Source organism: Cydia fagiglandana, chromosome 22 (genome assembly GCF_963556715.1).
Source record: "Cydia fagiglandana chromosome 22, ilCydFagi1.1, whole genome shotgun sequence".
In the NCBI taxonomy this organism is placed as follows: domain Eukaryota; kingdom Metazoa; phylum Arthropoda; class Insecta; order Lepidoptera; family Tortricidae; genus Cydia; species Cydia fagiglandana.
Window position 1 is genome coordinate 11258480 of NC_085953.1, and position 26631 is coordinate 11285110.

Below are 26631 nucleotides of genomic sequence, written 5' to 3' on the forward strand. Positions count from 1 at the left end.
TATTGTGCTGAAACCCAGTAAGTAAATCTGAGTAATTTGTACATCTGGCAGTTGGCAAGCGGTCGTGAATGCCAATTGTGTGCGTGACGTACTTGTGTGCGTAATGTTTTGTGTAACGTATGAAGGTCGAAAGCTTGTTTGGAAAACCCCTACGTATTTAAGAAAGGGTCCATTTAAAATGAAAACTACGTAAATAAATTAAAACGAGAAAGTCGCAAAGATTTATAGTTATTTATTTTACAAGGGGGCAAAGTTGTTGTTTAACCTAATAACCGTGCAAGCGAAAGATTGGATTCTTGAGATTCAAATATCAAACAAAATCAAAGCAAGTCATTATTTAGTCAATTCTACCAGCAAACATAAGTAAACAAACTCAAAATTTGCATTTGATTACTTTGCCTCACAAGTGAATAAAATGCAACTTAGGTACCTAGTTACCTATTTACTTGATAAGGAAAGATAATTAAACGAATAAAAACGATTATCGTTCGAAAACCTCGTTACTTAACTTTACAACGAATAAAAAAAACGGTAACTGATGAAGTTAAAGTGACGTCACTAAATTTGTGACTTCCCCTACCCACAACATGTCATATTTTCTTGCTCCCCTTCTTGCCCCTAAACGTGTGATGTAATTAATGTATGATCCCATACATATGAATCTGCGCGAGAGTTTCAGGAACAGGTGGCAGCAAGGCGTTCTGATTCATACTGTTTATTGTAGAGCTATTTTAGTTTGGTCCCATATGAGGCCGAACAAGTACTTACCTATCAATGTAATATTTACCTATTAGTATATATTTAGTAAGAATTATGATAGGGCTATCACCAAAGAGATCACGACCATTATCACTACGTTTTAGCTATCACGTGGTACTTTCCATAGAAAACGAAGCTCCGGAAGCTTCGGCCCGGCCACGGCCCGGTCTAACGTGAGTCATTCTACACCTAATACATCCTACTTGACAGCCTGACAGGTTTACATCACGCTTCGAGTTTTTAGGAGTTTTTTTTTAAAGATTTGACTAGCATGACTATTACCCTACGAGTATAGAGAGCGTGCGTGAATTACAGAGGGCAGCTTAGGAGCCGCCAGATTTTTAGCGCGAGGCGTAAATTTGAAGTTTGCTTCCGATGTAGCCCATAAGATGGCAGAACCTACTATACACGAGAAAACGTACAAGAACGTAGGTATGCCGAAAACATGAGAACTGGATGTGCGGCCCATGTGGATGAGGTATACCTATGTCCTTAAACTGCGGTCAACGAAATCTTTGGATCCTGGTATGCAGGGAGGTAGGGGTAGGGCACAATAACGGAATGCCACCTGGCTTGAATCTGGAGCAGCCCACTGGGGAAGTATATACTACTCTGTAGGTACCTATGTAGTGTTGTGTTCCTGTTAATGAATAAGGTTTCCGTGCTCTCGAGAATGATAACTTGTAAGCTAGAAGGATGGGCAAAGCGCGTGTAATTTCACTAACAAGCGCCCATAGGCTGCGGTGGCTCTTAAGCATCAGGAGGTCCGCACGATGTGATGAATATATCTACAAAAGAAAGAATGCAAGCTGACCGTCTAGCATGAGTTACGTTCTCGCGCGCGAGTCCATATTGAAGTCGCGCAGCGCAAGATGTATGATGGTGTCGCGCGCGGAAAGGATTAAGCTAAGGCAGGGGCGCACCAAACCCCGGCCCGCGGGTTAAATCCGGCCCGCGACTCGTTCCAATCCCCGCCGTCACCCAAAGCGAGTGCCCACTGTCCGGCCCGCGGGAGCCAGGCTCCAGGGGTTCAGCATTGATTGAGAGTGGAACTGTTCCTAACAGCAGCAACCAGACACCCTACCCCGGCGCAAAAACTGACGGTGGCCCACGCGAAAATTTCTGAGGCGCAATATGGCCCTCAGGTAAAAAAGTTTGGAGGCTCTTGAGCTAAGGAGTTACTACCTACTCCATTTTAAAGAAGAAGGATTTAAACACTGGAAGGATGGCCAATCGGTCGGCGAATATACGCGCATTAACATCGATGGCGAAACCCGCATACCAAAATAGATGCTGGCAGTGTGCGGCGGCGCGAGGGTGGCCATGTTGCCTACGCTGGAGGGACATACTTATTCCAAACAAATAACTACTTATTGCTACCCAGAAACATCTTAGAGTCAGACCGAGAAAAGTCTGCAGCGATTTTGATAGCCCACGCAGTGCAAGTGTCATTTTAAACGTCAAACTTCTATGAAATTATGACGTGTAAATAACACTTACACTGCGTGGGCTATCAAAATCGTTGCAGACTTTTCTTGGTCTAACTCTAGTTACATTGTGGACTATTGAAGTAACATCCAATTCAGCCGAATGATTACTATTACGAGCCGTCTTAAATGAGCTCAAAGGAAGAACGACAACAGTTTGACACAAAAAATAATTCATCGTCTTTATGTGAAAATGTGATTGAGTAGGTCAACTGTGTAGGTACTTAAGACAGTATTATACTTTCAAACTTTTTACAACTAAGCTCTTTCATTTGATGTAAGTATCCAATATATGTAATGTAGTTTGCAAAACTTTGTACCCGCAAAAAAAAAATCTATGGGTCACCAATTCTGTGTACCTACAAAACGTTGTACTTGTGTGTACTTTAAAATCTTGGTGACAAGTAAACTATCCCAGCAAATATTAAACCATGGTTCCCGCGCGTCGACCGAGCTTTTCTACGTATTATGCAACTGAGTTTCAGGACTTATTTTAGTCAGTCAGAAATTTTCGCGGCGCGTGCACACGTCCGCCGAAAACAAGCGAAAAACGGTCTTAATCCAAAGTAATTAGATTCAAAATATTAATTAATGTAGTGCTTTTAAATGTCGAATACTTAGGAAGTGTTTTTTAATTGGTAGATTTTGACAAGTGACGACGGGCCGCCATCTTGGTTTTTTTGTTTGTTTGTTTGTGATGTTAAATGCGTAACTAGTGCAATGATTCAATAGTTAATTTTAGAATGTTATTTCGTTAATTGTGAACTCCTTGGGAGATTGGATGTACATTTGTTTTATTTGTTTCGGATAGTTTCAAAAACACCAAATATTATCCACCTTTTCAAAATTAAGGGCCACCCCACACTAGCGTCTTTTGAGCGTCGGCGTCTGGTCAGCGCTATGGAAAAAGGCGTCGCTGCGCAGTTGCGTCACCGTGGCGTCGAGCAGTGGCCTATAGAGTTGACTAGACGCCTCTCTCTAAGACAGTTTATTTACCTACACAACTAAACATTAATCGTTACTATAAGAAAGTAATGGGTCAAATAAGAAGCTAACACATTTTCCAATTTGTGATCAAAAGAGTAAAAATTACACAATTTTTTTTGGCAGTGGTGTAAAACTTAGACAAACGCATTTGGGGTAACATAGAAACATGTGATTATGTTGTTTACTTCTGCCAAAAATAACATAAATTCTAACGAAACCGAGCGAAGGACAACATACTGTAGGTAAACACGAATGCTCACAGAAATAAACACAGTCACTATTAGTAATATTCACTACCTATTGTGTTCACATTTTGTAAGAGTTTAAAAGCTTGAAATATGTATGAGATATATTTTTAGACAGAACTTAAAGGAAGCTTCATTTTATTTGTGCATGCTTCCAGAATTCTGTAGGTATTTCATAAAAGATAAAAGTTAAGTAGCTTATACAGTAATTTAATTACCTATACACGGTGGCTAAAAAATAACTGCATTCCCGTTGGGAGCCTTTTTTTCGCGATTTCGGCTTTGGTCCCATTGTAAAAGTTGCTCAGTATAATCCCAAAACCTCCCTGGCCACGGGAATGTAGTTATTTTTTAGCCATCCTGTATAAGTAGACAAAATAACACACACAAACAAATAAATCAAACATTGGTTCCGTGTTGTATAAACCCACACCAACACCTAAGATTAATCACGTCTCTTTTTAGCTCAGTCGCTTCCAGACATTCGAACAGTGTTAAGTGAAAGTGTAAAATGATGACAATCAGCGAGAACCAGTATTCCTCCAACAAAATGTCCAGTTTCTACTCCGTCAACGACCGGGTAGTCCACCGAGACAGCTATAATGATGTGAACAGCAGTTCCAGTGTCAACAGCGCGCTGGTAACCAAGCGCGGCTTCAAGCCTTCGGACATGTATGACCCTCAGAAACGGGAGTTCCTGACGAAACTCAGTTATAAGTTATTCCCTGTAAGTTTGGTAAGTTACGATATTTTGTGTTGCTTGGAGATTGGACCCGTATTTAAGTATTGTATGGGTTTGTTTTTATTTTCTAACTATCGCGCCTTTAGAACAAAAGAGAATTTTCAAACAAATCAATAGAAGGATAGGTGATAAGGAACATTGGCTACTTAAATGGTGAATTAGCATTTACAAGATTGCATACTCGTGAGAAATTTCTGTGACCGTCATAACCACTGTGTAGATCTTTGTAGGTGTCTGACGTCTGTTGCGAATCCGGAAGTCGTTGGATAGACCCTAGGCATTGAAGGCCTTGGTCACTTTTTTTCATTCGATATTACCTACATCTGTTTCATTTGCGAAGTTTATTGATTATGATTAAAATAAATTAGATATGTACATTATGCACTGAGAATAAATTCTTACAGTCATAAGAGCCCTTCAACGTGCACACTAGCGCCACTGCTAAATAATCGTGATTATTTAAATTTCACGAAAGATGTTCAAAAAAGGGGGCCGCTACTGACTGTATTGTGTATTTAAGTACCTTTTGAATACATCAAACTAGTTTTTATCTTGTTGGATTCGTCGATCTAGGAACTCAAAACAAACGCATAGATTGACAAATCCAGCAACATAAAAACTAGTTTGATGTATTCAAAAGGTACTTAAATACACAATACAGTCCGTAGCGGCCCCCTTTTTTGAATATCTTTCGTGTAATTTAAATAATCACGATTATTTAGCAATGGCGCTAGTGTGCACGTTGAAGGGCTCTTAATAATCTCAAATTGCTGTAAAATGCTGTTAAAATTTTGTGGGAATTTGAACACGTTCTATTCTGTTGTTCTCTTTCAAATCTCGTCTCTCTCATACCTCAGTTTGAAGTACGGTAGGTATATGATAAATTGGTTCTCTTTGTATTTAAAGGCGTTATATTGTAGTTAGTTATATCTATTTATAATAAGTACTTTAATAAACTTCTAACAGACGTGCCACGTGGCGTTAACTCATCCACATTCCAGTTAATTTTAATAGATGTATTAGTATTTATACTTGTAGTTAGTCTACGATTTACTAAACTCACATTGCATTGTAGACACTTTCAACTATTTGGTGTGATTAGTAAAATAAATTCTAACTAACCATGTATACTTACTTAATATGCGGGTACATAGTATTATAGCCACACAACACCAACATGTAATTAATTAACAAAATAAAATACAGACGTTACCCAAAAAAAATACCTTCCCATAGAAAATAGACCAGCCAAAATCTATGAAACAGCCAAATTCTTTTTCGCGATTTCAGGGTTGGTCCCATAGTAAAAGTTGCTCAGTATAATTCCAAAACGTAACTGGCAACGGGAATGCAGTTATTTTTAACCATCCTGTATGAGTTAAATTAGTGGTGACAGACAGACATGTAGTTTGGGTTATACTACTAGTATAACGCATATCGTCGGGTGACAAGCAAAAGTCACTAAGTAGTAAGTACTATCAAAAAATTGAAGTACCAATGTACTTTATTGCACTTAGACATAGACATAGACATAGAAAAACTTTATTTAACATCACAAACATGACATGAATGGTACATTTGAACATAAAATCTTAAAAAACTTTTAAAACAAAATTAAATTTATGTTAACATATAAACAAAACAGCGTGATGTTAAAAAGGGGCTCGACTCAGCATGATGTTGCAGTAAAATTAACTGCAACGCTGATTTTCAGTCGGACCCTAATAATACTTGTAACACGGTTTATTGTCCAATAAATTCAATGGTGTTAGTTAGTGACTTTTGCTTGTCACCCGACGATATTAAACCCAGAATTCTGGATGATAACAAAAACTGGCACAAAACTTCAGTTCGGCGGTTATTTGCGAACCGACAGATTAACCTATTTTCTTAATACTCTGGAAACTTTCGTTGTTGGAAACTCCTTAGTTACCTAATACGATAATCTGTGGTTTCGTAATAATACTCAAATATCTGGCTTGAGTTTCTATATTTTTATAATAAGTAGGTAGGTATTTTTTACGGTGTATGAAATACACACTTACTTACTTAATTAACATTTATAGAATTAAAATAAGCGTGAAATTAAATAAATACTAAAAAAACTACTGTCGTGGCTGACTGACTCACTGGCGGCCTGGCGGGCTGACTGACATAAGTACCTACATAGTTGGAACTACGGACATTTAAATTCAAAATTCGACATGACAATCACAGAACAAAATCACATCAGTTCAAGACGGACAGCCGGACAGACTTCAGAAGTCTACTACAAAACAAACTAATTAAAAATTAACGAAATATATATTTTTTAACTATGGTATCTGAAGCTAATTACATAACTAGATATACTTACCTTGCCCTATTGTAAGTACAAAGTATCAGAGCAATCTAGATCAGTCGTTTTAAAATGAGAGCGTAATTACGTTTGTATGGAGAACCGAGCTTACTGCGGACACTTAAAATAGGTATATATTTACTTTAATTTTATTTTTATCAATACTTTAATTTAACTAAGTAAAATAGCAGGGAAATTAAGGGAAGAAATGTATGGAGCGGTATACACCAATGTCTCAGGTCATGCCGCTCGGCACAATTGGATGGTACTACACTGATGCCCACAATGCCCTTACTCTTGGCTATCCCCCAAAAAGAGTGAGGGGAAAGGTGGCTCCAGCGGTCCAGTTATCAGTCTGTTTCTACCTTCTTAAAAAATTGATAATTTAGCCCATACTTTCTTTATTCTGAAAATATCACTTGAAAGTAGGTAGGCAATTTTGTTGTACTTATAAATAAAATAATAATTTGTAGCCAAGCGGTATCGCGTGAGATAAAAATGCATATTCACTGCACTTACTTCCCCCACTATATTATTAAGAAGTGCGCTAGTTCCTGTATAAATTATATGAAATCTAAACACGTAGTTAGTTGACGCTCGGTATCCGTCTGGAGCGCTGATATAAAATTATCATTTGACCCGTTTGTTTTGTAAACAATGTACTCAATAATTTTACTCCTCGTTGTTTTCACGTTAACTTTCCTATATCTCAGAGGCCAATACAATGAGAATTATTGGAGAAAACGCGGCGTCGCCTACTACGGCAAAAACAAAGTTTTCGGCATTTTCTGGGACTTCCTCACCACCGACAAAGCTATGTTTGAGATTCTCAGTGAAATATACAAGAAATACGAGAACGAGCCGGCCGTTGGCATCGGATCGCTAATGACGCAGAGTCTCTACGTCATGGACCCGCAGAACATCCACCATGTCATGCAGACGGACTTCCAATCCTTCAGCTACAGAGGACCTATAATAAACGAAGGAGACGTGCTAGGAGACAACGTGCTTTTCATGAACGGACCTAGATGGAAGCTGATGCGACAGAAATTAACGCCATTTTTCACTGCGGCAAAATTACGAAACATGTATCATATTTTGGACAAAACTGCTCAAGATTTTGTGGAGTATTTGAGGCAGAATCCTCAGAAGTTAAAAGGAAACGGGTTTGACAGAGCCAACGAGTTCTGTGCCGCGGCCATCGCGGCTGCTATCTTCGGGATTGGAACAGATTCTTCCTTCGAGTCACCGTTTCTGAAGATGGCTAGAGACGCTTCTGAACTCAGTTGGATTACTCACCTTCGATACACAGTCGCTCATTTAAGTGATTCAATAAGCAAAGCTTTGGGTTTGAAGTTCTTTAAAGAACAGGAACCTTTCTTCATAGGCGTCGTGAAACAGATGTTTAGAGCTGCGGAAAGAGATGAAATTAAGAAGCATTACTTTACCGATATCTGCTTGAGTCTGCTGAAGGCTGGGGTTATGAAGGATCTTGAATCGGGCGAGGAGTTGGAGCCGACTGATGAGCTACTTGCTGCCCAAGGTTTCTTCTTCTACATCGCCGGCGTCGAACCCACAGCCAGCGCCCTGTTTGGCGCGCTCACCGAGCTTGGAAGACACCCGGAAATCCAGACGAAACTGCAGAAGGAAATCGATGAAACTCTCGAAAAACACGACAGTATAACTTACGAGATCATCTCTGATATGAAGTACTTAGATCAAGTTTTAAGCGAAACACTAAGAATACAGACGCCAGTAGGCTTCATAAACAGAATATGTACAAACGATTCAGTGCTCCCAGTAGGAAACATCGAAGTGTCTAAAGGCACAAAGTTGTACATACCTATTTTCGACTTGCATTTCGACCCTAAGTACTTCCCTGAGCCTGAGAAGTTTGATCCGGAGAGGTTTTCGCCAGAGAATAAGAGTAGCAGTGAGGTGGGTTACTTGCCGTTCGGGAAGGGTGGGCGGGTGTGCATCGGGATGCGGTACGCGCGGCTGCAGGTGATGGCGGGGCTGACGCATCTGCTGCGGCACTACCGCGTCCTGGCCCACCACGAACCCGCAGTACGGAAGTATGCCAAGGGGCAGTTCCAGATGAGAAGGGTCGATTACGATATTGAGCTCATCCCTAGAGAATAAACCTTTGGCTACACCTAACCGCCATAAATATCTGTGCAACAATGATTGCTCGAAATTAGTGTACTCTTATAATAAAGTGTTTGTTAATTTTTGCTGGTCAGTCAAATAATTTAATTCCCTACCTGGAATTCAATTATATATTAGGCAAAACAGCAACAGAATTAAGTAGTTTAAAATAAATAAATTAGTCTTCTTCTTCCGCGCGTTATCCCGGCATTTCGCCACGGCTCATGAGAACCTGGGGTCCGCTTGACAACTAATCCCATGATTTGACGTAGGCACTAGTTTTTACGAAAGCGACTGCCATCTGACCTTCCAACCCAGAGGGTAAACTAGGCCTTATTGGGATTAGTCCGGTTTCCTCACGATGTTTTCCTTCACCGAAAAGCGACTGGTAAATATCAAATGATATTTCGTACATAAGTTCCGAAAAACTCATTGGTACGAGCCGGGGTTTGAACCCGCGACCTCCCGATTGCAAGTCGCACGCTCTCACCGCTAGACCACCAGCGCTTCTTCTTAAAATAAATAAATTAGTAGTACCTATAAATACAGTATAAAAATTAAATTAACCTATAAAGGCCCCGATCATTAGAAAAAACTGCCCCATCCAACAGTTCGGCCTGCGGCATGAACCCCATTACACTGGCGGCGTTACCTCTCTGTACCGCTAGGGCGATACGCTGAGAGAGGTACGCTCCAGCCCTACGGTCCCCTGTGGAATCGACCAGCCTCGCCGACAAAGCCCTCATAAATTGCTTCATATCGGATGACCAAGGACCCAGAGTCTAAAAGGCTTGCTACACGGTCGCCGACAAGCCCCCAGACCGCGTGGCCTTGGCCGGTCCCGGACCGTGTAGACAGTTGTTACCAACAAAATTTGACCAAAACTGACCAAGGACAGACCAAGGTCAGACGGTTAGAAGGCTTGTCGGCGACCGTGTAGCAAGCCTTTTAAAGCGCGCAAGCGGCGCAAAGGTCTAGTATTTGCGGCGCATGAGAATTAGGGAGTGCTCCCGGCAGTGGCGTAGCTAGGGGGGGGCGGCGGGGGCGGTCCGCCCCGGGTGTCACCTAGTTTAGGGGTGACACCTGACCGTGAACATCAGTGCAATGAAAGTGATGGAGTAAGTCCTGAGCTATTTAACAAAAATGACTATTACTCTTTTTAAATATATTTTACAATTTTGATTGAATTTTGGGGTGACACCGCACCACAATTTCCGCACCGGGTGCCACCCATGCTAGCTACGCCACTGGCTCCCGGTACTGGTTTTCATAATTACAGTACAGGAACCAGGAATTCCCGGTTCTCGCCATATAAACTCAGTACCGGGAGCATTCCCTAATGAGAATCTGAGCCTGGTCAGTGGTCAGCCGCAGCGCCAGCCTGGATGCGGGTCGCCCCGATATTTGATATAACGTATAAACAACAATGTTGTAAACACTGTCTTATCAATATGCTGTTGAACTTAACAGTCTGTTATCACGTTTGTGTACACGTTTCTAGTTGGAATTTGATCTATGACTTGACGTACGACTTAGGTACATTTTACTTATGGTTAAAATACTTATTATAGGCAGTTGATGACCGGTCTGGGCTATTGGGTAGCCCTGCCTGCGAAGCCGATGGTCCTAGGTTCGAATCCCAGTAAGTATTTGTGTGATGTACACTAATATTTGTTCCTGAGTCATGGGTGTTTTCTATGTATAAGTATTGTACTAGGTACAAGCTTTGTTTCGTTTTGGGGCTAGTTTGATCTGTGTAAGGTGTCCCCAATATATATTTATTTATTTATTTATAAATGCGTCTTTCCGTGTAAACAGAAAATCAATTTTTGTTATAGACAAAGCTCCACAAAACTACATTTAGTTAGACCACCGGTTCTCAAACTTTTTTGGTGACGGAACCTTTTGGCAAGCGAAATATTTGACGGAGCCCCAAATTAGAAATTTTTGTTCATCACTGTGGACCAGATATACCTATAGAAGATAGCTGGTTTTTTTCTTATTATTACAAGTATTTTTGCGGCGCCCCAACAGAGGCTTTGCGGAACCCTGGGGTTCCACGGAACACACGATACGGAGTTAGACTGTCTCGCACGCGCCGGTACCTACTTACAATACTTACATGAACGGACAAGTGCGAGAGAAATACGCGATAATTAAATGACATTGTGCTATAGTTAGTTTTTTTAGCATTAGAAAAATACTTACGCTATCTTGAGGTGTCTTTTAATTGAAAAACGCTTTTTAAAAATCAGTAACTATTACTTATGAGAGCAAAAGAATGTAAATAATCGTATATGATTCATAATTGTTACATAAGTATGTGCCGTGAGTTATTTTTCAAGTGTTTTTCAATAAAAAGACACGTCGAGGTTGTTTACCTTTTTTCTTAATGCTAAAAATATGAACTATAATGTGAGTGTACTTTCCATTTTGCCTGTTACTGGCTATTCGGCAAAAGTAAAGAAAACAAATAAGTACATACGAGTATTACTTAAGTAGGTACATATTATACCTACTAAGTATATTTGAAATAAAGAAGGAAACAAAAATAAACACACTCAGAACACGCTCTTTTATTACCTACCCTCTGACAATTTTCCAAGCGCAGCTATATGATTAGGTAAGACATATACACATATATCATATATCATATATATATGTGTATATATATATATATATATATCGAATTATAAAACCGCCTCGAAGTTTTAGAGAGTATATATAGTGGATTTCAAGTATGAGGTACCTACTTAATCTTATATTTACAATTATTTCCATAAGGACATTTTTATTGACCTATAAAACATATATATTTAATTATTTAGGTATATATTTAATATATACGACTTAAAATGCTAACAGCCTTCCGAAACATTTACAAGATTTATACCTAACTAATCCTAGATCAATCAAAAATACCTAATTTGTCAACTAACAGCCATGAATATATTTTATAAAATGTAACATATGAGATTATTGTAACATACTCATATAGTTGGTCAATCAGATCTTGTCAGTAGAAAAGACGGCAAATTTGAAAATAGTAGGCGCGAAGGGATATCGTCTCATAGAAAATTTGAATTTCGCGCCGAAAATATTTGCTTGACCATCTATAACTAACTATACCTATACTTTATTTGTAAACAAGCGATTTGAATGAATGACTGTCATGAACCGTCCGTTGTTGATACACTGTACCTATCTGTCTCGAGGTATCAGCTCAATGTCGGTATCGATCTGTCTTAACTGGAACTGTCCCTTGGCATACTTTCTCTTGGAGGGGTCGCGATGGGCCACCACGTGGTAGTGCCGCAGCAGGTGCATCAGCCCCGCCAGCACCTGCAGCCGCGCGTACCGCATCCCGATGCAAATCCGCGCTCCCTTCCCGAACGGCAAGTAAGCCTCACTACCCGTCCTCTTCTCCGCACAAAACCTCTCCGGATCAAACTTCTGAGGCTCAGGGAAGTATTTTGGGTTGTAATGCATGTCGTAAACTGGTATGTATATCTTCGTGCCTGCGGACACTTTTATATTCCCAACAGGAAGCACTGAATCGCTAACACACTGTCTGCCTATGAAGCCTATAGGCGCATGCATTCTTAACGCTTCGCTTAAGACTTGGTCAAGGTATTTCATTTCGGATATAACGTCGTATGTGATGACTCCATTGTGTTTCTCGAAAGTTTCGTCGATTTCTTTCTGCACTTTCTCTAGGATTTCCGGGTTTTTGCCTAGTTCACAGAGTGCTCCGAACAGGGCACTGGCGGTTGGCTCGACGCCAGCGATGAAGAAGAAGAATCCTTGGGCGGCGAGCAGCTCGTCTGAGGGTTCAAGTTCCTGGCCCGTTTCATTATCTTTCATAGTTCCCGCCTTCTGCAAGCTTACACAAATATCAGCGAAGTCATGCTTCTTAACGTTCTCCTTTTCTCTAGCTCTTAACACTTGTTTTATTGCGTCAATAAATAATGGTTCATGCTCTTTAAACACCTTTAAACCTATACATCTGGATAACGTTTCGCTGGTATTGATGATCGCGAACCTAAGGTTAGTTCGCCAGTTGACCCTAACCGAGTCTCTTGCCATCTGTAAGAATGGCGACTTGAATGTAGATTCCGTACCGATCCCGAACACGGCGGCTGCGATGGCTGCGCTGCAGAACTCATTCATTATGTCAAAACCGTTACCTTTTAATTTCTCCGGATTCTCCTTTAGATGTGCCACGAAATCCTGCGCACTTTTATCCATAATATAATACATGTTTTTGAGTTTTGTCGCAGTGAAGAGCGGCGTCATTTTCTGTCTCATCAGCTTCCATCTTGGACCGTTCATAAAGAGCAGGTTATCAGCTAACAGATCGCCTTCGTTTATGGTTACTCCTCTATGGTTGAAGGATTGGAAGTCGGTCTGCGTTATATGCTGGACGTTTTGTGGGTCAATCACGAAGAGACTCGGAGTCATGAGGGATCCGATTCCGACGGCTGGCTCATTTTCGTACTTGGTGTAAAGGTCGCTGAGGATCTCAAACAAGGCCTTGTCGGTGGTGAAAAAGTCCCAGAAAATGCCGAGAAATTTGTTCTTCTCATAGAAAGCTACACCGCGTTTTCTCCAATAGTTCTCATTGTATTTGCCTCTTAAATAGATAAAGACGAGACCGCAGATAACGAGAAGTAATATAATCGGAAACATTATAGCCGCGGAACGACCGATCGTCTACTAATTGGGCGTTGGTGCTTAATTCTATTTATACTACAAGTTTTCCTTTATCATTAAGTTATTATGTAAACGTATGTGATACTAATAGTCTCTAGAAATACGGTTATCTCTCTGTAATTGAACGATGACTTGAAGGATTCGGACTCTAATTAAGCGCAAACAATCTGCAAGACTTGATTGCCAGTTTTCTTAGATTGCCCAGCATCTACGGCACCTTGCCTTATTTTTATTGTAGTTTAGGTTCAGGAATGTTTTATTTTTATTAATTTAGTTTGCCATTATCTGAAGACTTAAGTGTGACCATGTTCATTTAATCTAATACAATGTCTTTTAATTGAAAAACGCTTTTTAAAAATCAGTAACTATTACTTATGTGAGCAAAATAATGTAAATAATCGTATATGATTCATAATTCTATTGTTACATATGTGCCGTGAGTTACTTTTCAAGTGTTTTTCAATAAAAAGACACGACGAGATTGTTTACCTTTTTTCTAATGCTAAAAATACGAACTATAATGTGAGTGTACTTTCGATTTTGCCTGTTACTGGCTATTCGGCTAAAGTACTTACGACTTATGTAGGTACATATTATACCTAAGTATATTTGAAATAATGTCTTTAATAAATGTCTTTAGGTACTATTAGTTACGTTTCGTCTACAATACCTGGCCCCAATTTCACATCGGTGACAGGTGCGACGAATTGTAAAATCACTGTTGCTGACGTCACATGCATCCATGGGCTACGATTACCACTTACCATCGGGCGGGCCGTATTCCTGTTTGCCACCATCATTGTATTATTTAAAAAAACTTTATTATATCGGAATAAAACAGATATTTCTCCTGCGAAGTTTCTGACAATTGTCAAAGATTTAGAAGAATTGTAGGTAGGTAATTCTTGACAGGTAATGAGTTATATGTCGGAATTTCGTGACAATTGTAGTGTTTCTTGTGACAATTGTCATAAACTTAGCAAGAGAACTATCTCTTTTTTTCCGATATCATAAAGTTTTTTTTAATAATACTATGATGGTGGCAAACAGGAATACGGCCCGCCCGATGGTAAGCGGTAACCGTAGCCCATGGATGCCTGTGACGTCAGCAACAGTGATTTTACAATTCGTCGCACCTGTCACGTTGGTGAAACAGGGGCCAGGGATGCTCAGCCATGATGCCAATCGCTTACGCTCCGTACTTAGCGAACAAAACGCCACTGACTCTGTCGCACTGATATGGAAGAATGATATAGGTATTGTATTGCATTCTTTCTAAAATCTCATTTCTTTTGCGTTTAATTAAAGGTTGCAAATGGTCTTATCTTATCTCTGTTATTATTATCACATTTTCAACATGATAAACCCATACATAATTTACGAGTAGGTACAGTGGACGTTAAATATATGTTTAAATACATTTTTCGCCTTATGCTAAGGTGTAAGGTCCAAAAGTGTACACATATTTATCTTTGACGTCTACTGTACGATACGTTGCATTTTATTCGAATGTTGTAATATCTAGATGTATCTTTAGGTTTTGAATGAGAAGGACATAATCTAATTATTAACTTTAGAATACCTCTATTAGACAACTATTTAAATTAGTGTACCTAACCATTTCTACAGACTAATATGATATCGATTGTTTACTTATTTAAGTGTTAAGTCAATTATATGCGACCGTTTTAATGAAATCATTAAGTAATAGTAATTACTTAAGATCTATTACCTAATGTGAAAATTTATGTTTGGACAGTATTAGACCTGCCCTTTGTAGTCATGCTACGTGCAATAAAGTAAACAAACCGGGCAAGTGCGAGTCGGACTCGCGCACGAAGGGTTCCGTACCATAATGCAAAAAATCGGTCACCCATCCAAGTACTGACCCCGCCCGACGTTGCTTAACTTCGGTCAAAAATCACGTTTATTGTGTGGGAGCTTCACTTAAATCTTTATTTTATTCTGTTTCTTGTATTTGTTGTTATAACGGCAACAGAAATACATCATCTGTGAAAATTTCAACTGTCTAGCTATCACGGTTCGTGAGATACAGCCTGGTGACAGACGGACGGACAGCAGAGTCTTTAGTAATAGGGTCCCGTTTTACGGCTTTGGGTACGAAACCCTAAAAATAAACCAATAAACAAAATAGATACAGGCTAAAGGTCATAGATAAGATTTTAATAACAATAATTACAGTTCCACAATGTGAGACAAGTGTCGAAATGTCCATTGTCCATTATAACAATATATCTGGGAGACCGAGCTTTGCTCGGAAAAAATAAAAAAAACCGGGCAAGTGCGAGTCGGACTCGCGCACGAAGGGTTCCGTACCATAATGAAAAAAAAAAGCAAAAAAAAAAACGGTCACCCATCCAAGTACTGACCACTCCCGACGTTGCTTAACTTTGGTCAAAAATCACGTTTGTTGTATGGGAGCCCCATTTAAATCTTTATTTTATTCTGTTTTTAGTATTTGTTGTTATAGCGGCAACAGAAATACATCATCTGTGAAAATTTCAACTGTCTAGCTATCACGGTTCGTGAGATACAGCCTGGTGACAGACGGACGGACGGACGGACGGACAGCGAAGTCTTAGTAATAGGGTCCCGTTTTACCCTTTGGGTACGGAACCCTAAAAACTGCACATTTTCCTTAAGACCTATTTAGCTTGATCGGTTTATCGCCCCCGAAAACCCCCATATAGCAAATTTCATCGAAATAGTTAAAAGGCCGTTTCCGAGAGGCTGTTACAAATTACTACATTTACTTAAATCTCTTAGTCTTATACACTTGCAAAATAAATACTGTTTGCAAAATTCAAAAGACCATCGCGTCCAAATCTCAAGCGTACGTGTTGACCTAGCCAGAAATAACTCGGGCATCGAACTCCGAACCGTTCGGTAGCGACCCCTATATAACAGAAGCCAAGACAACCATCTGTGGAATACAATACCAGAGATATATATAACTCCGTATAAGATAAATAAAGTCTAAGAAAAAAACGTGCCTCGGTAATCAAGAAAAAGTCATTCTCGAATAGATGGCGCCATTACCTTTGGCCTATTCTCGGCTAGATGGCGTTGACGACACTGTTTGATATTTAACAATTTTAACACATATCAGTGAAAGAAAATGGGTCAGTATGGAACAATAAAAATTAAAAATCATTTATCCCTAAACATATTTTGATTAATTTATACATTCTCAATTTTATTTTAAGTTTGTGTGTCGATAGATGGCAGTAAATGTACCGTGACTACAAAATTTCCTTTGGCAATAGCCCTCTATACTATTTATTCTCTTTGACAATACTGACGGTCTTAGATTTTTGATAATTTATAGCTAGAAGTTTGCCAAGAGTTTGGGATGATTTTAATTTCTAGGATTGATTAAATTACTTCAGCTATTAAACAGACACCGCATAATTAACCTCTTATCTGTATGATACGGGGTCCTGACCGAATTTTCTTCTTTTGAGGTCATCCATTAATTACATCACACGAATTTCTAGGTTTTTTACCTAAAGATACAGACTTGCCAAGCTTGCCAAGGTTATAAAATGAATTGGATGTCTTCAATTGCTAGCATTACTTATATCGCCCTGTGTTCTATCTTTTGGCAATCATTATATTAATTTCCTTTTGCTCGAGTGCTTTCTTGGAACCAATGACTTAGATTTAAGCCAAGAGTAGCGAGATTTCTATCTTATATTGTCGCACAGTAGGCCAAGCAATAAGAAGTTATAGAGGGAAATGCTAGGAACACAATTTTTGACTACGTAACTTTGTTTGGACTAGTTAGGTGGTGAACATATCAAAAGTCCCCGGCCGTAGCCCCGGTGCTGGGGGGTAGAGGGGGGAAAGAAGGTCTCATTTTTCGGTTTTTCACTTATATCTTCGAAACTTTGCGTCTTAGCGACATGACTACTAAGACAAACCAAAAGCTGATAAAATTAGTTACAAGTTTTATCCAGTCAAGTTTTTCGATATCTTGAATAGTTTTTGAGATATCCGCTCTTGAAAGTTTATTTAGGGCTTTCAATTTTGTCTTGATATCTACATTAGTGACGCTGCTAGACCGTGTTTGGTATCATTTTCGTATAAATCGGGGGTGTTGAATTCAGTTTTGGTATCACATTGACACCATTCCTAAGAAAAAACATATAAACTTTAAACAAATACCTTTTTTTTTAAATTCCTCTTCACGCTTAAACCGCTCAACCGATTTAATTGAAATTTGGTATACAGATATTTCGAGTCCCAAGACAGGACATAAGATACTTTTTATCTCAATAATCATCCTTTAAAGTTGTGAAATGGAGTATGGGGGGAATTCAACTTCGTCGACGAAACTGAATTCCTGAGGTTAATACTGCTCAAGGTGAGGTTTGAAGTCATGTTTGGTATCATTTTCATCTAAATCACAGATGTATTCCGTCCTAAATTTCATCTAAACCGGTTCAGCGGTTATTGACTCCCCATACAAACTTCCACCCCACTTTTCACACCCTCAAAAGATGCTTTTGGTTATTAAAACTATCCTATGTTCTGTGTCAAGACTGAAACTATTTCTATACCAAATTTCAACGAAATTGGTTCAGCAGTTTAAGCGTGAAGAGGGATTTAAAAAAATATATTTTTTTAAATTTTGGTTTTACTTCGGAATAGTGTCAATGTGATACCATAAATGAATTCAGCACCCCCGATTTATACGAAAATGATACCAAACATGGCCTAACAGCATCACTGACGTAGATATCAAGATAAAATTAAAATCCCTAAATAAACTTTCAAGAGCGGGTATCTCAAAAACTATTCATGATATCGAAAAACTTGACTGGATAAAACTTGTAACTAATTTTATCAGCTTTCGGTTTGTCTTAGTAGTCATGTCACTAAGACGCAAAGTTTCCAAGATATCAATGAAAAACCGAAAAATTCGACCTTCTTACCCCCCTCTACCCCCCAGCAGCGGGGCTACAGCCGGGGACTTTTGATATGTTCACCTCCTAACTAGTCCAAACAAAGTTACGGAGTCAAAAATTGTGTTCCTAGCATTTCCCTCTACAACGTTTTTTGAGCATTCATTTCCTGACCTACAGTTGCCATTTGTAAGTGTCACGATTAAAACGTATGGAGGAATTAAATTACTTACTTACTATGTTTAGCGTTCAGTGAGACAAATAATGAAAAGTGCCATTGACAGACTTAGTCGTTGAGGTGATCCCATAAGTTTCGTTGTCTCGAAGTGCCTAAAGTGGATACGATAAGGAAAGAAATGGGTGAACGAGAGGAAGCCATTATCGGTGAACTCCTAGAGTTTCTTCGGAAGAAAAGAGAGCTGATGTTGGAAAGGATGGAAAATGCTTCAAATACTTCTAGAATTGTCCAAAGCATCAAACAAGTATGCATCCATACTATATTGAATATTATAAATGCGAAAGTGTGTCTGTCTGTTACCTCTTCACGCTTAAACCGCTGAACGGATATATTTTAAATTTGGCATAGAGATAGTTTGAGTCGCGGGGAAGGACATAGGATTAATAGGATAGTTTTTATGTCAGAAGTCATCCCTAAAGAGGGTGAAAAGGGGGGTGGAAATGAGAAAATTAATAAATTACCTGTTAACTGGTATAAGCAATTAAGCATCAAAATTATTGTCAATAGATTTTATCCAGGTCCTATATTTACTCTAACTGCTGGTACTAATTCCACGCAGACAATGTCGCGGGGTAAATCTAGTATAATATAATTTTCACTATTTTTTTTTTTTTTTTTCCCTAGCCTACTTGGTGTCCCACTGCAAATTTTCACTATATTATTGACTATTAAACGCGCCACTCATATGTATATACTTACGTTCTTATCTAAAGACAAGATGTAACTCTAATATCTAGTAACTAAAATTCGAATTGGTCCTTTATCCTTTAAGGAACTGACAAAATTTTGTCCTAATTGACAGGCCGGTAGGTACCGTCCGGCGGGGTATCGTCCTGGGTCGTCCCATTCGTTTTTCGTCAAGTTCCTAAATTAGTCCTATTCTGCTTTCGTCACCCATTCTACATTCGTCACAATCGTCGGAGGCTTTCAATGTAGAATGAGTGACGAAAGCAGAATAGGATTAATTTAAGAACTTGACGAAAAACTAATGGGACGACCCGACTGACCCAAGACGATACCTCCGGCGGACTGTTAATCAGTGGGCCCCTTAGGATAAGCTGCTTCATTCAGTTTCACAAGACGGGGGACCTTATTCTCGCTTATTGACGTCTATTAGTGTCCAATAACTGCGTGTTATTTACCAAGATGTCTGCCAGAAGACGGTGGCCTGAATTCTGCGAATAAAACCGTGTTGCTGCTTGTAAATCAGGCGGCTTGGGCTTGGCAACACGCGCCGTTTATTCGTCCATCGTGTTAAAAACCAGTTTAATTGCTATCGTGTGATTGGTAATAATTATATGTCATTGGGGATCATACATATACTGGTTATTTTGAGATATATGCTCGGTAAATGGTCGAGAGAAGCGCTGGAGTGGCGCCAAGAACGCTGTCAAACGAATATCATAAATGCATTAGACTTTGAACTTTAGTTATTAATTAGGTAATCGGGTTTTTAATGTAATGGGTCAAACAGAAAACTGTGTTACGTCTTTCCTGTAGAGACATACACAAGAGTTAAGGGCTATAAAGGTTAATTTTCTTATTTAACCCTTATCCACGTGAAAAGGTCCGCCTTTTATTTAGAGAACTATGATAAAATCATTACTTACGTGCCCACAAAAAATTCGAAAAGTTAAATATAGCCGGTCAAACAAGGGAAAAGGAGCTTTCTATGAGACGATTACCTTTCCGCCTATATTTTCTAAGTTTATCGCTTTTTTCTACTGACGGAAATGGCTAGACAGACTAAATATTCAATATTCACTCTCGTTTTTACTCAAGATATAATGGCAACCCTTGCTTGCCGCTGAGGCCTTACACTTAGATTTCATATTCTTTAATTAACAGAATGGAGGCGAATACCCGACTTACGCCTACGGGTTTCCCATATTACCTGGGCTATAACCGCGAAAAACGAAGTTCGCAAATTGCGGGCATCTTTCTCTGTCACTCTTATTACGCCTTCATTTGAGTAAAAGAGATAGATTCCTGCAATTTCCGAATTTCGGTTTTCGCGGTAGCCACCCTGAGTTGCCAGCCGTCGAGTACGATATCGTAAGGGTTTGTATAAGAATTAAATAAACAGAGGACAAAACAAATAAAACCGGCCAAGTGCGAGTCGGACTCGCGCACGAAGGGTTCCGTACCATTACGCAAAAAACGGCAAAAAATCACGTTTGTTGTATGGGAGCCACATTTAAATATTTAGTTTATTCTGTTTTTAGTATTTGTTGTTATAGCGGCAACAGAAATACATCACATGTGAAAATATCAACTGCCTAGCTATCACGGTTCCTTAGATACAGCCAGCTGATAGACAGACAGCGGAGTCTTAGTGATAGGGTCCCGTTTTTAGGGTTCCGTACCCAAAGGGTAAAACGGGACCCTATTACTAAACTTCGCTGTCCGTCCGTCCGTCCGTCCGTCTGTCTGTCAAAAGGCTGTATCTCACGCACCGTGATAGCTAGACAGTTGAAATGATGTATTTCTATTGCCGCTATAACAACAAATACTAAAAACAGAATAAAATAAAGATTTAAGTGGGGCTCCCATACAGCAAACGTGATTTTTGACCAAAGTTAAGCAACGTCGGGCGTGGTCAGTACTTGGATGGGTGACCGTTTTCTTTTTGCATTTTTTCCGTTTTTTTTTTGCTTTATAGTACGGAACCCTTCGTGCGCGAGTCCGACTCGCACTTGCCCGGTTTTTACCCTACGGACCCCTAAAAATTAAGCTAATTCTACGGTTTAACTTAAATATTTTAGTCACTCTCGCTCGCGACATACGACATACAACATATAGACACACTCTATGTTCAATTTGCCACCAAATGTCCGATCTCTAGTAATATATAAACTATATTTTTATACAGAATGATGGAGAATACGCCCGGAGCGACACAGTCGCCATTTTACCCTCCATGGACCAAGACATAGTAAGACAATCAAATCTAGGCTCCTAGAGAGATCTAGATTTAGTCTAGACTTCGGTTTTGTGGTTTGAATCATCGCTAAACAGGTTAATGCTAAACATACATGTGTAAATAAAACATTTAAATGGGATAGGTTTTATTTGTTTATTTTGTGTGAATTGGTTTTATGTCTATAACCTGAGTTTCTTGTTTCTTCTCATTTTCATGTTGCTATCGTCATGTTATCGTACGGTCGGAAATGTCATTATTTCATATCGTCGCCCCCATGCTAAACTAACATAACTGTAAAAAACACATTTTTGAGGAGAGCGATTTGAAGCTCCTAAAAATTTCATTTTGTTTTTTTTGAAGTAGTCGTTGCAGTTGTATTGATATAGTATACACACAGTGTTTTCAAAATGCATGTATTACATGATCAATTTGTCAGATATGCATTATTTTATTGGAATTGGGAATTACAGCACATTCGCAATTTTGCATCTCCATAGATAGCAAAAAAAAGATAAGATTTTTCACCATAGTGAACTCACGAAAGTACCACTTTCGCAAATTATAAATCCATTTAAAACATTTGGACCGAGGTAAAGTTACGAAAATGACAATTTCGTGTGTTTACTCTGGTGTATGTGAATGCTTTCTATTCATTTGTATAGAAATTGAGTTGCGAATCTGTATTTATTTTTGATTTCAACAAGAATATTTTGCATAATCAAACACTTATAAGCAAAAAAGAGTAGAAATTAAAAAGTGGCAATACTGTAGTGTCGTCCTTTTCAAATCAATCTAAGAAAAACCTGACCTTACTACAGTGTTGCCACTTTTTAATTTCTACTCTTTTTGTCAGACTTTATAACCATTACCTACGTACTTGACAAGGCCTTATAATAATTATGTCCATCCCAGTCCATCACCACCTAGAATCTGTGCAGCCGACCATCGTGTTTCTTATGGAGACGCAGATATCCTGCCCGGCAGACATTGCATACTTATTAAATATATCCCGGCTATACACTTGAACACAAGTTCATGAGACACGCCGGGATATGTAGTGTATGTCCGGCAGTATATCTGCTGTCACCACCTTGATGCCTATGTAGACAGCTATTGACCTGTCAGTTCTGTGGGTGTGCGTGTGCGTAGACTACAGTGGCCACACTCACGTCTACGCGTGCCTGTACAGGTCTTACGGTGATTTTGGGGGATTTCAACGCCTACTACATTGATTGGCTTGGGTCCTGGTCCGCCGACCACGCAGGAAGGTCTGCTTACGAATTGTCTCTGGCCTATGAACTCTCGCCACTGGTAATTTCCCCCACGAGAAAACCGATACCATACAAGCTCTCTACTAGACCTTCTGCAGACCACACGTCCGGACGGATATTCCGTCTCAGTGAACGCGCTTCTCGCTTCATCCGATTACTGCCTCTGGTTTTTTTTTTATAAAATTATGTTCATCAATCAATCACTGTCTAGTCCGGACACTTGCACCATGCGATCCACCACGGCGAACTAGCTCACGACGCGTACGGCAGTATAAATCAGCAGATTGGAACGGACTGCGTGAATTCTACGCGTCGTACCCGTGTAGGCAGCTCTGATTCACATCAGAATATCCTGCGCAGCCAATATCCCCGAGACGATACTGGTGGTTTTTTGGGGCATCAACAGCAATACAAAAATGGATTGCTTCATTCCCAATTCGGTAATAGGTGCGGGAGCAAAGAGACGTCCTTGGTTTAACCAGCCCTGTAAAGAAGCTACAGTTTGCAAGCAAGCCGCTTACAGGGCTTGGACAAAGGCAGTATAGCTAATAAGGATCCGAACGTCTCCGATGTGAAACGCAAATTAAATGCTGCCTCGAGGTCCAGTAAAAAAGCCATTATCAGAGCCAAATACGATTTCTTTGGCAGGATTACTGAAAATCTAGCGGGTTACCCAGTGGGGAGTCGCGCGTTCTAAGCACTTGCCAAAGCTGCCGAAGGAATTTTGGTCAGTCTTCTTTACCACCACTGCGAAAAGCTGACGGTGCTCTGGCTCACAGTGTAAAAGAGAAAACCGATCTTTGGTACTCTTTTTGCCTCGAATTCTGCCTCGAATGACAACGGTAGCTCCGTGCCGCCCACCATTCCGCGGTACTCATAGAATCTGACCAGCGAGTCGTGTCACAAAAAAAACGTGGGAATTTCAATAAGAACTGCACCTGGCAATAAAATTACTATGAAAATAAATGACAGTTTGAAACTGACAGCTTATGTGATAGGAAAAAAAGTTGCCATATAAAGAATTCAAAAAAAATAGCTTGTGTCACGACTCCCTGATCAGACTCTATGCTAGAAATCTCTATCACGCCGAATATCTCATTCGGCGGGATCTTTCAACGTTTATAAGTCGAGCGGGCCGGACAGCATACCAGAAGTTGTGTTTAACACTTCCAGTGCCAAAGCGCCCCCTTCCCAATACAAAATGAACAGTCCCAAACTCACAAGCGGTATTGAGCCTCGGTACTCGTACCGCTTGTACGATGGTCTATGCTCTGAATAATAGTTTGACATGATGCCAACGGCCAGCTTCTATCACCGCACCGCTCGCCGTCGGCAGGGTGTTCATCCTCACACCCTAGACTAGTAGCTAAATGGTCGCGCACTGTGCAGTTCAAGAGATATTTCCTCCCGCGGGTTCCGGCTGTGGAACGAGTCCGAGATCGAGCTTTTCCCGATTCTTAAAAAACCGGGCAAGTACGAGTCGAACTCGCGCACGAAGGGTTCCGTGCCCGTTTTACCCTTTGGGTACGGAACCCTAAAAAAAGAAGTGTACAGGCTGTTAAAGGGTCTAACTCTGAAGCTAGCTACGGACGTGGTATAAAATACGAGTATAGCAAAAATGCGTTTAAAGTAATCTTGTAAACAGTACAAAAATAATTTTATTATAAACTTACGAAAACGCCTGATTCGCATATTTACTTGTAAGTTACTCTAAAGGTACAAAAGAATTATTTACCTTACAAACTCACGGAAATGCAAAATTCGTAAATTTTAACAGGCCAATTTATGTGATGTGGTAATAATGGCCACCATAATAAAGTAACGAATATGCCCGATTCGCAAATTTGCTATGGCTAACTTTGTGGTTATATCTATTTGCCACCATAGTAGATTAACGAATGAGCAGTTTCGCAACTATGCTAAAGGTTATGAATGTAGATAAATATTAAATGCCACCATAGTAAACTGACATATGTGCCAGATTCGCAAATTTGCTGTAGTCTACATATGTGGTTGAGTAATAGTTGCCACCATAGTAAAATAACGAATGTGTAGATTCGCAATTATGCTACAGTTTATTAATATGAATGAGGAATAAATGCCACCATAGTAAACTACCGTATTTGCCAGATTCGCAAGTTTTCTATAGGCTAATCGTACCGGTCAATAATAATTGCCACCATAGAAAGTTAACGAAAATGGCAGATTCGTTAGTTATTTACTGGTGTCGGCCAAGGAAAAATACCTTATCTACACTTCGCGAGTCTACCATGGGGTAAAAGAACTATTAAGTCAGATTGGTACAATGGTAACTCTAAAAGCTTAAAAGATAGAAGTCTGAGAATTGGTCACATTGTGCATTGTCATATTTGGTACAGAATTACATCAATAACTCAATTTCGACAAATTTACACTTATGTTAGTTTAGCATGGGGGCGACGATATATTTTGGTTAAAATGTTGGGTTTGAAGTCCTTATGTAAAGTGTCATTCTATGGAACTTGCGAACTATGTAAACAAACCGCCATATTGAAATTGTCTCTGAATGATGAATTTACTAGTGACTTTTGTTTACATAGTTAGCAAGTTCCATATAATGACACTTTAGATACAATTTTTATATTAAAATGAGAAATAAAAAAAATCTAATTGTGAAACTCCTTTTTAATTATGTAGACAAAATGTGACGTCCCATGGGTAAAGGTACCTTATGGCAGTTGGCGTTTACGCTATTATTAACGTCGCTCCAATATTATTGCGCCGCTATACGACGTAAGCGCCTGCCGCCATAAGGTACCTTTTCCGGGGAACGTCACAAATAAAGATCTATCTAACTAGACACGTTCCACGTTTGTTAAAATATTAAACAAATCTTATATAGGTATTTATTGTATCTTCTTAATAAATATTTTTTGGGTCAGGTAGTTTGTTTAGCAATTAGCTAAAGATTATCTCTCAAAGAAACATCTTTGTACCTACAGACGACCTCAACATATCTATATTTTTATCCTCTATTTTTAAGGTTATCTCATAGAAGTAGGATCCTATAGAAGTGCTATACGCGTGCCTCCGTGAGGGACAAAACATACGCGATGCTACACTATGATTGGTCGAATTTATGTGTTGCCCACCATAAGGGGTCATCCATTAATTACGTCACACGAATTTCTAGGTATTTTGACCCCTCCCCCCCTCCTTGTCACACTTGGTCACGTTTGGCAAACCCCTCTCACCCTAGTGTGACGTCACATTTTTTCGACGAAATCGCTAAATCGAATTAAGTAAGTACCTAAGTATTATTAATATTTTATCAAAATATTTTTGACGATATAAATATTAGTAATTTTATAACCCAAAACAGCTTAGGACAGAAAATAAAACGAATAAAAACGATTATCGTTTTAAAAACATGTTATATAAATGTACAGCGAATAAAATAATTTAAATAAATTTTCGGTTACTGATGAAGTTAAAGTGACGTCACAAAGTTTGTGTCTCCCCCCTCCCCCATGTCACAATATGTCACATTTTCTTGACCCCCTCCCTCCCCCTAAACGTGTGATGTAATTAATGGATGACCCCTAATAGGTGGAAAAAAAAATGTGAGACTGTGACAAGGACAAACAATAATAGCGCTATCGCTGCTACTCCAACCGAAAAATACATAAGAGTATCCTGTTCGGTCATTTCACCCCACCCCTCAGGCCCCCATGCCTAATCCAGTTATACACGGTGTGACATGAGTAAACCGAATAATTTTAACAGCGTATTCCTGATCATATTTAGAGACAAAAATGTCCTATAAACTTTTTTTTTAAACGCCTAGTTTCAGAGATAATATTAATTTAAAAA

At 39.4% G+C, this 26631-nt stretch overlaps 3 protein-coding genes across 7 annotated transcripts in view; 2 read left to right on the forward strand and 1 right to left on the reverse strand.

Annotated features, from left to right (window-relative positions):
- The first annotated feature begins 2715 nt into the window (after positions 1-2715).
- Positions 2716-26631, forward strand: part of LOC134675394 (uncharacterized) — a 31216-nt gene continuing 7300 nt past the window's right edge. Inside the window, exons 1-3 of one of the 5 annotated variants that reach the window (XM_063533598.1) lie at positions 2716-2812; positions 3944-4214; positions 21458-21520. In XM_063533598.1, coding sequence (XP_063389668.1) covers positions 3990-4214; positions 21458-21520 — 288 coding nt within the window. In that variant the 5' untranslated portion in view covers positions 2716-2812; positions 3944-3989. Of the gene's footprint in view, positions 2929-3943; positions 4215-21457; positions 21521-26631 lie in introns of all 5 variants that reach the window. The other 4 variants (XM_063533600.1, XM_063533599.1, XM_063533601.1 and 1 more) reach the window with 4 other exon arrangements.
- On the forward strand, positions 7151-8800 carry LOC134675490 (cytochrome P450 6B5-like). The gene has a single exon (XM_063533755.1). It carries the CDS (start codon positions 7216-7218, stop codon positions 8698-8700), a length of 1485 nt encoding a protein of 494 aa, XP_063389825.1. The 5' UTR covers positions 7151-7215; the 3' UTR covers positions 8701-8800.
- Positions 11259-13440, reverse strand: LOC134675611 (cytochrome P450 6B5-like). The gene has a single exon (XM_063533934.1). The coding sequence runs from the start codon at positions 13393-13395 to the stop codon at positions 11908-11910; it is 1488 nt and encodes a 495-aa protein (XP_063390004.1). The 5' UTR covers positions 13396-13440; the 3' UTR covers positions 11259-11907.